General features: G+C 43.1%; 1 protein-coding gene and 1 pseudogene across 2 annotated transcripts in view; both read right to left on the bottom strand.

The window, feature by feature from the left end:
- The window catches only part of LOC115136938 (alpha-actinin-4-like), a 52858-nt gene extending 49853 nt beyond the window's left edge, over nucleotides 1-3005 (bottom strand). Inside the window, exon 1 of one of the 2 annotated variants that reach the window (XM_029672859.2) lies at nucleotides 2686-3005. In XM_029672859.2, the coding sequence (XP_029528719.2) occupies nucleotides 2686-2820 (135 nt within the window). In that variant the 5' untranslated portion in view covers nucleotides 2821-3005. The remainder of the gene's footprint in view (nucleotides 1-2685) is intronic. The other variant, XM_065024563.1, reaches the window with a different exon arrangement.
- A 3594-nt stretch (nucleotides 3006-6599) lies between these two features.
- LOC115136937 (uncharacterized) lies at nucleotides 6600-13129 on the bottom strand (annotated as a pseudogene).
- Nucleotides 13130-13379: the final 250 nt, after the last annotated feature.

Raw genomic sequence — 13379 nt, 5'->3', positions numbered from 1 at the left:
TTAGCCGGCCTGCCTGCCCTGGAGGACTTTCCCAGCGCGCCACATTGTCCACATCTGCAATCCTGCAAAACCCCCTTCTTTTTCAGTCAGGCAACAAAAAAAAAACACAAAAAACAGGACACCCCACCCCCCTGAAACTAGCTATAATGGGCCACAAATGGAATGTTTCCCCCTGCATGCTCTTGCTGTGGGAGAGAGAGAAGAGGGAGTGAGCGAAAAAGGGAGCGAGGGAGAGGGGTTACATTCCATTCTGCTCTGTCCCTCTCGCCGCCTGGTCGTTTTACATTCCGCTGATTTCAGATCAGGGTCAGCAGTATTGCTCCCAGGCAGATGACAGGCCGAACACTGATGTGAGATTAGGGAGGGACCACACCTGTAAAAAAGTGGGCAGCTAGAAGGCCCTCGGGCAGATGAAACAATTGAAACTCAGGTGTAGTTTCTCTATGGGCGGAGACGGGTATATCCACACCCACAATCAAGTCTTTCCTGCTCATCCCTACATCAGCCCCAGTCACATAAAATCAACAAAGGAGAGAGAACTGCCTTATTTTAACACAGAAATCAAAATCAGCCACTCCCAGTAGTCCAGTGCTTTGTGCCACAATTCCCTAAAACAGCCATGGCCACGCCACGTGTGGAGAAACCAAACCAGCCAGCCAGCCCCAAACTGATTGAGTCAGCCAGTCAAATGAATATCTTATGGGAACTGGGAGGGGAAGTAAGACATTTAGAACACTGCCCACCTTAGCAGTGTGCTAATCTGTGCAAGTCAGGGCACTGTGACATGGGTGAGTCAGTTTAGGAGAGAATAAGCGTTTCTCTCGGTGGGGCTGAGTTGTAAAAGACTGTCAGTCACCAACAAATCACAGTCATGCAAACAAGGCAGGTACTTTGATAGCGCAGTGATAATAGGGAAATGAGGAGTGATACAAATTCCCGTTCAATTGAATAATGTGAGCGACCATATCAAAACAGGGTACGAAAAAGTGTTGCCATCACATCAGACTGACAGTGGTTGGGTTTTGGGTGGCTTTTACCCCTTTTGCACATATTTGGTGGCTGAATGTCCTTTGCCTTTAAGTGGGTTGGCAAACTGACATCCCGAGAGACATTTGCATGGACACTGATTCCAACATTGCCATTAGAATTGCAATAAAACAAAAAGAATGGCCTCACAGAATTTTGTGTACTACAACATGTCTCAGCCTGCAGTTGATTTAATGCATTAGGTTGGACTTAATGTTTCTCAAGCTGAAATGGAGCTCTCTGAAGTGTGTTAAGTTGTAACCAGTGTAGTAAACTGGACTAGACTGAGCAGGACGAAACTTGGGTGTTGGAAAAAACACTTTAGGTAGGCCATTCATAGATAATTGACAGTTTCTTTTGACATGAGAACTTTGTCCATACTCTGCTTAATGCCTCCACTTGACGTCTGATTTCCACATACATGCAGTAGGTCTAAATACATTGGCTACATTACATTAAGTGTAGAATCATTGGTGGGAGGCATTCATTAACTTTATGCAACTGGCACAGCGGCAGTGAAAACGCCACAGGAATTTGCCCTTCATTCCCCCGCCGACTTTTCTGAAATAAATTAATGTCACGCCTCCCCAATTTCTCGTCCAATCAAACTCCATGTTGAATTTAAGTAGCGTGTTTTTTTATTTTTATTCCTTACATTTAAGGATACACATTTTAAGTGTTCCAAAAATCTATACATTCTTCAGTAACCGGTGTTGATTTCAGTTAATTAGTCCCCATTGCCTGCGTTTGTAGGCCATCTGAGTCAATCATTGATTATTTTTCTTCCTGTGGGGAAACTTTGGCCTCCCTTCTTTTACAGGCAGACATATTTAGAGTATATCGACATACATAGAGGGTAAAGCTGAACGCAGGGTTAGGCTATATCAGTTCGTTTAATGAATAATGCTGAGCGTCAAAACGCTGAGTAACGACGGGCTGTAATAGAATGCTCGGTGTGGTGTCACTCCACTAAATTAACGCAAACAATTTTGACAGTGAGATGTGTAACACTAAACACCCTCAATCATCCCAGACTGTCAAGCAACGTTGCTTCAAATCATCAATTGTTCTTACTCCACATTTCACAATTCCAGGGATTGATCATAGTTACATGGGCTCGAACATTAAACGATTAAGTCAAGTCTAAAAACCGTAAAAATATTTTCAGCTGGAAATGGTGCTGCGATAATGTGCGACAGAACAAGTAGATAACAAAAAAACAATTGAACTCAGCAGTGTTTGATCTGCTTCGACCCAGAACATCTGATAGGACTTAGAGGACACCATTCCGTATGCTATTTTTGAGTCACATCGAAATTATGCATATTACGTTGGCCATCTTGAATCTTGTTATTCTCAAGAAAAATGGCAGAAATATCGCCTGGAAAATTAAGGCTAAATAAACGCCAGAACTATATAGGCTACAATGTTTCATTCCAATAAAAAGAAAAATCACCGTTGTCCCCAGTCGAGTTAGAAAATACCGGTAGTTGTCTAAATGACGCATGTGGAAAGAGTTTTATAGCCCATTTCTTGTTAAACGTATACCACCATATCGACACAGGAAAGTTCGTTACATTGAGACGGAATAAAATCTCGTTGCTTTATAGATGCAACCAGGGCCCAAATTCAGTCCCCGACCTCTCCCTGTCATTTTACCTTTCTCTGCTGTTTCTCCCAGGCCGGGTCCAGCAGCAGGTCCCGGTCCCAGTCATTTTCTTGTTCTCTTGGGTCCATGTAAATGGCTGGACCTCCAGACGATGCTTGACTATTAGAAGCGTGATAATCTACCATAGTCTATGGTAGTCAAGCTATTAGCTATAGAAAGAGAAATAAAAGGGGATGTGACCCAGTTGCGGTAACTCTATTTGTTTCAACGTTCGGTCAGGAATATCCGATCTATACACTGAAAATACCCGCTACAAGAACGCTTAATCTCCAACCGAGGAGGGAATAGTGTGGTCGCAAGCAAAGAGCCGCTCCTACAAAACTGGAGTAGGTTGCCAGGCCCAAATAGCTCATGAATATTCAGTGACCTGCTTATTATTCATGAGCTCATGAAAAACTGCACCCGAAAGGCTGGAGAACACATAACTTAGTAGTAGACTATAGCCTACTAAAAGTATTGTTCTAAAAAGTATTATGCCTGATATGTAGCCTAATGCCTTTGTCAAGTAGCGCAAATCATTGCAGATGGAAGTCTGTACATGTTGCTATATAATTGCAACATTGTATCAAAATGTAAGATGCAATTAATGCCAGCCCCTTAAAACGATACAATGGTGAAATAAAATAATGCACAAATGTATTTGTAGCCAGTATAGACAGATTTACGAATTAAAACATTATTTGGAGCTCTAAACTACAATAGTTCTGATAACTGCTACCTGTATAATATCCATAGAATATTAAAGTAACTGTCCAGCTAAAATTTCACTTTTAGAAGTTCATATTATGTTAACTCATATCCAAATAATGTTGTTGACTCATCTTATACGTGGCCAATACGTTTCTCTCATACATTTGAGAGAAAAAAACGTTAAAAACCCCACCTCAACTTGTATCTTAAACAGATATTTAAAAAATGCCTGCTATGTCCTCATTGTGGATGATGTCCTGAGGAGGATAGGCTGGCCAATCAGGGGTCTACTCACAGTCATATTTTTTAACAACCAGTATACACCCACACCATTCTGTTTTAGGGGTACGCCCACACCATTCCAACACAGAAAAGCTTATTTTTAACAAACTATTTATCTCATATTGTAATTCATTTTAGGTCATATTTAATAGAAATCTGGAGAGTTACTTTAAGCGCAAGCAAGAGTCATATATTAGTCTAAGTATATGACTCTACACAGGGGCGCTTTCAGCAGTGCAACATTTTGGATCGTTCGGATACAAATATACAATGTAGAACAAACATACCTCTCTGAATTGAATTGTGGCAGCTTTATTAATGGAATTTCTATCTGCAACATTCTACAATGCTTCTTCTTCTTGCAAGACAAGAATCAGATGGAGCCCATAACAAGACCCACCCATTCTATGTAATATTAATGAGGACATGCTACACCATGAATCATTTAGCCAGTGAGCCCATTGGTGTTTGTTACCCTACTCAGATTTTTGTTGTCCCCTCATGGAGAGCCTATGCCACCTCACTGGTGCCCAAACTAATAGTCCTTCATGCAGGTGCATCGAAACAAAAACCGTATGAAATTCACTTCGGCCTACGCTTTTGTTTGTCGTGTGTAAAGCAGCTTATATTTACCATTCAAATTTCATAGGCTGGGTCTGGCTGACATGCCCAGACACTACATTAAGTAGGTCACACTCTAACTGTGTGTCTGTGCCAATTATCATCATCGAGGCCCAACATACCATATAAATGATCGCAGGCCGCCATCGCTCCCTTTCATGTTTTGTGATGTTTCCATGACTGCCACATAGTGCCACATTCCTAATCGTTTTCTGATATACAGAAATCCCATTCGCATTGGACTCCATCCCCATTACTATAAGGAATCATTGTGGTGTGTACAATGTCACGGTTAAATGATTACACATCAAAGCGTCGTACCATTTTATAATGAATTCTATCTCATTGTAATGACAGTTAGGCCGATATTTGGCACCTATTTTTTTTTTTTATCCCCAAAGTCAGCCTGTTGCAGGTGAAGCTAATACATGATGAGAAGGAAAATTAATTCAAGGTGTGCATCTACAGCTGTTCTCCTTTGATATCAATGTTTATTGATCATAATTTCCGTTATTCAAGATAGTTTAATGAGTCTGGGGTGTGTGTGTGTTGAGAGAAGTACAAAATGAGCAGCTGTACTTCTTCAAGCTCAATTTTTTGCTTCTGAGTTATCTAACACAAGCGTAATAATGGCGCAACAGGAAATAGCTTGAAAGTTTGCCACAGTCCCCCTGGGTCCGTAGTGTGCTTTTTTGACTATACATACAGTAACCGTCAAAAGTTTGGACACACCTACTCATTCAATGTTTTTTCTTTATTTCTTCTATTTTCTACATTGTAGTGAAGACATCAAAACAATGAAATAACACATATCTACTCACATAGTAACCAAAAAAGTTTTCAACAAATCAAAACATATTTTATATTTGATATTCTTCAAAGTAGCCACCTTTTGCCTTGATGACAGCTTTGCACACTCTTGGCATTCTCTCAACCAGCTTCATGGAATCCATTTAAATTAACAGGTGTGCCTTGTTAAAAGTTAACTGCTGCAAAGAAACCACTACTAAAGGACACCAATAATAAGAAGAGACTTGCTTGGGCCAAGAAACACAAGCAATGGACATTAGACCGGTGGGAATCTGTCCTTTGGTCTGATGAGTCCAAACTTGAGATTTTTGGTTCCAACCGCCGTGTCTTTGTGAGACGCAGAGTAGTTGAACGGATGACCTCTGCATGTGTGGTTCCCACCGTGAAGCATGGAGGAGGAGGTGCGATGGTGTGGGGTTGCTTTGCTGGTGACTCTGTCAGTGATTTTTTGAGAATTCAAGGCACACTTAACCAGCATGGCTAAAACATCATTCTCCAGCGATACGCCATCCCATCTGGTTTGCACTTTATTATAATTTGTTTTTCAACAGGACAATGACCCAAAACACACCTACAGGTTGTCTATTTAAAAATATATATATTTATTTAACTTGGCAAGTCTGTTAAAAACAAATTCTTATTTCCAATGACGGCCTACGCCGGGATAAACCCGGACGACACTGGGCCAATTGTGCACCGCCCTATGGAACACCCAATAACGACCAGTCGAGATACAGCCTGCAATCGAACCAGAGTGTCTGTAGTGATGCCTCTAGCACTGAAATGCAGTGCCTTAGACCGCTGGGCCACTCGGGAGTCCAAATAGTGTAAGGGCTATTTGACCAAGAAGGAGAGTGATGGAGTGCTGCATCAGATGACCTGGCCTCCAAAATGACCTGATCTCAACCCAATTGAGATGGTTTGGGATGAGTTGGACTGCAGAGTGAAGGAAAAGCAGCCAACAAGTGCTCAGCATATGTGGGAACGTCTTCAAGAATGTTGGAAAAGCATTTCTCATGAAGCTGGTTGAGAGAAGAGTGTCATCAAGGCAAAGGGTGGCTACTTTGAAGAATCTCAAATATAAAATAAAACACTTTTTTGGTTACTACATGATTCCATATATGTTATTTCATAGTTCTGATGTCATTACTATTTTTCTTCAATGTAGAAAATAGTAAAAATAAAGAAAAACCATGGAATGAGTAGGTGTTTCCAAACTTTTGACTGGTACTCTATATTAAGACCGTCCATAGAGAGTGATGCTTTGAAGCGGATATTTACACATACCAAAAGTCAAGGTCTCTCTGCAGAATAAACATTTCTCAAAACATTCCCAGTGTCAAACTCCTCTTCTCTACACTTAATCAGTCAGCTGAAAAGGAGGCAACATAAAGTTAACAAAATTAAAGCATGCACTTAGTTGCTATGATGACATAGCATTGTTATGGAATGACTCAAATCTGATGTTCGGAACAAATAACTGGAAGTCTTTATTGCAAAGTGAATCTACGGTACATTTTTATTTAAAACAATATTGCAACAAAAACCAGTTGAACAGGCGGAGGAGGGGCTGAAATCCAGTGAGATTGGATCAGTTGCACATCGGGTCAGTTGTACTGTACATCGTCATGTGGAGCCATCGTCAGTTGTATATCGTCATGTGGAGCCACTACAACCAGAAAGAGGGTGAGACACAACAAATCAATATTTATTTAAATGGCTGTCCAGGCCAATGTGGATATGTGCAGAGGTGGAAAAAAGTACCCAATTGTCATACTTGAGTAAAAGTATAGATACCTTAATAGAAAGTTAAGTTAAGTCAGCCAGTAAAATACTCCTTGAGTAAAAGTTTAAAAGTATTTGGTTTTAAGTATAAAGTATAAAAAGTACATGTAATTGCTCAAATATACTTAAGTATAAAATTCCTTATACTTAGCAAAGCAGACAGCACCATTTTCTTGTTTTTTAAATGTATGGACAACCTGGGGCACAGTCCCACACTCAGACATTATTTACAAAAGATGCATGTGTTTAGTGAGTCCACCAGGTCAGGGGCAGTAGGGATGACCATGTGTTTAGTGAGTCCACCAGGTCAGGGGCAGTAGGGATGACCATGTGTTTAGTGAGTCCACCAGGTCAGGGGCAGTAGGGATGACCATGTGTTTAGTGAGTCCACCAGGTCAGGGGCAGTAGGGATGACCATGTGGATGACCATGTGTTTAGTGAGTCCACCAGGTCAGGGGCAGTAGGGATGACCATGTGTTTAATGAGTCCACCAGGTCAGGGGCAGTAGGGATGACCATGTGTTTAGTGAGTCCACCAGGTCAGGAGCAGTAGGGATGACCATGTGTTTAGTGAGTCCACCAGGTCAGGGGCAGTAGGGATGACCGTGTGTTTAGTGAGTCCACCAGGTCAGGGGCAGTAGGGATGACCATGTGTTTAGTGAGTCCACCAGGTCAGGGGCAGTAGGGATGACCGTGTGTTTAGTGAGTCCACCAGGTCAGGGGCAGTAGGGATGACCATGTGTTCTCTTGATATGTGCTTGAATTTGTCCATTTTCCTGTCCTGCCAAGCATTCAAAATGTAACTAGCACTTTTGGTTGTCGGAGAAAATGTATGAAGTAGAAAGTGTTGTCGAAAATCTAAATAGTGAAGTAAAGTGCAGATACCCCCAAAAAACTACTTAAGTAGTACTTTAAAGTATTTTTACTTAAGTACTTTACACCACTGGATATGTGTGATCATATGCAAAAGCAGTTTTTTCATTCATTTTAAGTATGCCGTATTCTGCATGTTAACTAGGCTGTGAGAAAAAGAGTAGGTGTGGATCATCTGTCCTGTATGCTCTTACCTGTCTGTAGCTGACTGACATGGTCCCCATTCCCACAATGTCATACAAAGTCTTGAAATGTATCTGTGAATGGACAAAATATGATGAATTAGACCAATTAGCCCCCCCCCCCCCACACACACACACACACACATTTTGCTCTTGCATGATAATTATTTTTAAAATGTAAATCCTAAGTGCACCCCAAAAGTAGCATCTCATCCTCTCTTCCATTTCTCTTCACTCATTTTAAATCCCACATCAATTTGTCTTCCTAAATTCCTATTTTCAGCACTTGTTGGACCACACCCTTCTCTACACCTCTGCCCTCACTTACGGATCATGTTGTCCAGTTCCATCAGCAGGTAAAGGAAACCGGGGTAACTGAATGTCATGTCCGGCTCCGTGTTGCGCAGGCCAATCAGCTGCAGGACGAAGTCATCCACCGCCATGCCTAGACCAGACCAGACGAACACAGATCAATTCATGTTCAACCACATCCCCTGCTGTTTCAGCAGTGTAAATGCTGTTGGCATACTGTTCATATGGACCAATAGGGACTGAACATGAAGAATGGTGTTTTGGTGCCCCCTAAAAGGCACCAATGGAAGCTTGTCATATCATAAGTGTGTCCTACCTGCAGCTTGAGGCAGGTGATACTTCAGGGTGCTCCAGCAACTGGGATTTGTTATTGTCAAACGTCATGAATATATCCTTTTGTTAAGTGGAAGATCAAGGCCAGCATAATATTTTCAGACAAATATAATTCAATCACTTCACATGCATCGCAACAGGTCGTGTGATTGAATTAGCTCAGTGACACATGATTGAATCAGAAGTCACAAGTCACTATAATATTTCCTTTAGCCAATCCAAATTAGACATCCAAGACACAAAGCATGCTTTAGCCAATCAAACTATTGTCCAAACTTTCATCATTTTGAAAGAACAGAATGATTGAAACTGTAAACCTTCCACTGACAGACGGTCTAGTATGGTTTAGACCTTATCGTCCATTTACATTTCCTGATCTTGTCCCACAGTGCCTAGAACACAGTGAGCTAACCCCCGACTCTGGGTTGACACTGCAGTCAAGGGAATGTTCCATCAAAAACGCATGACAAAATTAAGGTCTTGGTAGATCAGCAGACCAAGTGAGGTCATGGTAGACAAGTTACCCTACCTTTGTATGTCTATGTACATACATGGCATGTGTGTAACGTTACACATTGCATAGCCCTTTTTTGGGGGGAGCTATGACCTTCAAACAATCGGCCAAGCCGTGGCTCGAACCCCGTTTCGCCAGGGACATATGCGCTTAGACCGCTACACCAGAATCTGGCATAAATTTAACCTATATTAACATGGCTATTGATCTATATCAACTACTAACCATACAGCCATGCTGAGACATGATGCACACTGGTTCAGCCATACATGTATTTCTTTCCCCAAGAGAAAGGATACATGCATGAGGACCACAAAGCCCTTGCAGTGCTCCAGGACCAGCTTATTTTGCTCCACACAGACAAAACATCAGTTAGGAAAAGATAAAACCTCCTCCTGCAGTGACGTCACTTCTTCCTGAATGTTCCCACAGTGGTTATGGCTTATGGAAGACTACTAAATCAGCAGAGGGATTCGTACAGCTCTCCAGAATTTCCAAGATGCATGTGGACGAGGCAATGTTGTAAAAGGGGAAGTGTGTACACAAAAGGTGTGTCTTGGCTCCCATTTTTGAGGGAGGATAGGTGTCCATGTTTGGAGCCAAACCCTTGCCTCCGCATTTTATGGCCGTTGTTAGCAGGTTGAGAAGCTCCAAAGGTCGACACTCCCCTTTCACTGGGAGGTTAGGAAAAAGTTTGGAGAGTAAATATTGCATATCTCAGGCTAGAATGGAAGAGTTTACATGGAACCTACTACACGGAGGTGGTGTTCTCACCTGTCGTGTGGCTTCAGGAGAGCCGACAGGGAGATCCACAGTGAAACACACAGGACCATTTAGTCACATCACAGACACTCAACAGGGGGTGATGGAATGTGGATACTTTGGACTTCAATAGCATGCCATGACTTCTACCTGTAGGGCTTCTATCAGTGCCGTCTCCTAATATTGAGTTACACCCCCCCCTATTGCCTCAAAACAGCTTTATTTCGTGGAGGCATGGACTCTACAAGGTGTCGAAAGCGTTCCACAAGGATGCTGGCCCATGTTGACATCAATGCTTCTCACAGTTGTCATGTTGGCTGGATGTCCTTTGGGAGGTGGACCATTCTTGATACACACGGGAAACTGTTGTGTGTGAAAAACACAACAGTGAAGCAGTTTTTGACACACAAACCGGTGGCACTTCAATATTTTGTCTTGCCCATTCACCCCCTGAATGACACATTCTCAATTGTCCCAAGACTTAACAATCCTTCTTAAAATGTCTCCCCACTTCATCTACACTGATTGAAGTGGATTTAACAAGAGAAATTAGTAAGGGATCATAGCTTTCACTTGGTCAGTCTATGTCATGGAAAGAGTAGGTGTTCCTCATGTTTTGTAAACTCAGTGTAATTTAGAGAGCCTTTTCTTGACTGAGTGCCCTGATACTTTAACATATTTCATAGGTAACTCTTCCTCCAACCTCCAGTCATGGACTGGTCCAGTCACTTTTCTGTCAACACCCACAGAATTAACTCTCCCTGCTGATTGGTCTCCAGGGTGGAGGGGATGATGACATAATGGCCGGGTGCCAGGCGACCGCGAATCACCACCTCCAGGTGCTGATGAGTGGGCGGAGCAAGCTCAGGTCCAGAGAGGACAGGTAAGCACACTGAGCATGCCTGGGAAGAGAGGGTTAGATACCGTAGGGTGTGCACACATTTCCACACTGAGAAATATGCTGCCACACTCAAATATTCCCTCACTTGTTCCTCTCTTCTTTTCTCTCTCACATTTACTGTGGCTCATTTAAATCTACTCTGGTTGTATTTCCTGTTGGGTGTGTTTGTGTATGTGTGCATACGTTCATGTGCAGGTGTGTGGGTATCCAGGCCGATGCCCAGGTGGACTCCTCTAAGTCTCTGGTGCTTCTGCATGAGGGCCACCAGGAAGGAACAGGTCAGCTCAAGGTCACTGGGGTCATTGTCCTCCTCCAACAGGGTCAAGTGGAACTGAGGGTTCTGGCAGAACCAGCCTGGACACATACATATCCAGTACATAAAGATTATGTGCAATATGTACATTACTAACTATTTATGTACAATAAGGGAAACACATGGATATCAATCTATTCTTCTCAGATTATGTATGACCAAATTCATCTTTATGTCCTAGTTTGTGTGTGGGTCAGTAGGATTGTGCCTTATCTTACCCCCTCTGGGGAACCCCCGGTGGAGATGTGTGGTACCCAGTTCTCCCCCTCTCTCTTTCTTCCCCCTTCTCTCCCCCTCTCTCTTTCTTCCCCCTTCTCTCCCCCTCAGGATGGTGGTGTCAGACTTCCGTCAGAACTCTGTGCAGTTCCATGGTCTCTGTGTGGCGCCTAGCTCGCTCAGGGTCTCCTCACTCAGGTGAAACACCTCCACCACGCCCAAGTTCCGACAGAAGTCTGACACCGCCGTCCTGAGGGAGAGAAGGGGGAGATGGAGAAAGAGCGAGGGGGCGAGACAGACAGAGAGTAAAGGGAGAGAGAGGTTATTAATATATGAGAACAGGTGAAGTATGGAGGCACAAAGTGAGAGTCTATGAAGGTCCACTTACCGAAACGCCCCGATCCTCCTTCTGAACCCTGTCCAGACGCTTCTGCCCTTCCTCACGGACAACTCCACTCAGGCCTTTGGACAAACACTTTGAGGAACCTGCCCCAAGCATGCATGCATGCACACACACACACACACACACACACACACACACACACTTCACCTGAGGGAGTGGAGGAGTGGGGGGAGACAGAGAGTCGCCCAACCTGAAAACATATTTGACTATTAAACACAGGAAACCCAACACCAATGTATGAGTGCAGGTTTTGGCTGGCGGCATTTGGACACTGTCGGCCTTGGTGTGCAGTCATGAATATGAGCGTGAATTTGACAACAGTGCTTAGTATCCAGCAGAGGGGGTAGTCTTACTTGTTCAATCCCGGTTACAGAGTAGGCATGACTGGACAGGATTCCAAACTCATTTCTCTGCTCAAGGGGGCCCTGTGGGAAAATCAACCCCCACACACACAACACATGTCAACCTTCACCTTATCCCACTCGTCGTATTGCAGAACTACAGACAGGTAAACACACACAGGTTTTCATTTTAATCTCAGAGATGGGCATCAACAAACTCCAACCAAATAGTTATTCGCCCATATCTCCTATATACAGGAGTGCAAATTCAACAACCCTTGACAGATAATGACAGCCTAATTAGGTGTGCCTAACGTCCCGAGCCTGACCTGGAAGTAAAAGCTGCCATTGTAAATCTCAGCGGGCGATGCATGGAGAGGGACGCCACCGCAGACAGGAACCAGCAGTCATCTAATCAACAGAGAGCAGAGGAGGACAGAGGAACAGGTAAAGGAATATTATATATCACATTCACTTCACTGGGTAAGTAGTTTGATGATGGCCACCTGGCGTTTACTGTACAGTATGTCAGACATTCAATTCATTCATGATGTCAAAGCAATTCTGTACTCTTGGGTAGAACTATGGGAGACAATGGGAGAAAACTTTGGGTAATAAGGAAACAGATCAACCACATCCCAGTTTATTGTGGTACTGCAATGGCTGGAAACAAGACTATGGGCTCTATTCAATCAGTAAAGCTGAAGCGTTACATATTCCATAGTAGAATTGAAGGTCATTTCCCAGCAGACATATGCAGTGTTTACGGTGAATGAAGCCTCCAGCAAAGCGGGAACATTGCCTTTAAATGTCAATCACGCTGTAAAGCTGAACTTCCGCATTGAACAGGGCCCTAATATGTAAGGAGGCAGGTGAAAAGACACTGTGTCGGGCAACATACACATGGCATGTTCCACTTACTCAGAACTCGCTGACACACGTCCATACGTGGTGGTCCATCCACTATGATCTGTGCTGAAGGGCAGATATCCTGAGAGGGGAGAGAAAGCAAGACACAACATGCCTCTTAACAGACTTTTAGCTGAGTGTCCCCTTTACTGGGTAAGATGAAGTGGATAACAACATACCAGGGACATAAATCTACTCTGTTTACATAATCTAAAGTAGTGTAGAGACTTTAACCCACCGGTCCTCACTGTTGCTTTTATGATTTAAGATTGACTGATCACTACTAGGCCTACCACAAATAAACTGAAAAAAGTGCCTAGATCTATGGTGACAGGCGTTTTGACCCAAGACTCCATCTTCAATGGAGAGTAACAAAGTGAATACAACATGTATACAGTAGGCAAGGAGACCTTTGTGCCTTCATGACAAAAAAACAAC

The sequence above is a fragment of the Oncorhynchus nerka genome, linkage group LG11, assembly GCF_034236695.1.
Source record: "Oncorhynchus nerka isolate Pitt River linkage group LG11, Oner_Uvic_2.0, whole genome shotgun sequence".
NCBI lineage: Eukaryota > Metazoa > Chordata > Actinopteri > Salmoniformes > Salmonidae > Oncorhynchus > Oncorhynchus nerka.
Note: the sequence above shows the minus strand (reverse complement) of the source record. Positions and strands in the feature narration are given on the sequence as shown.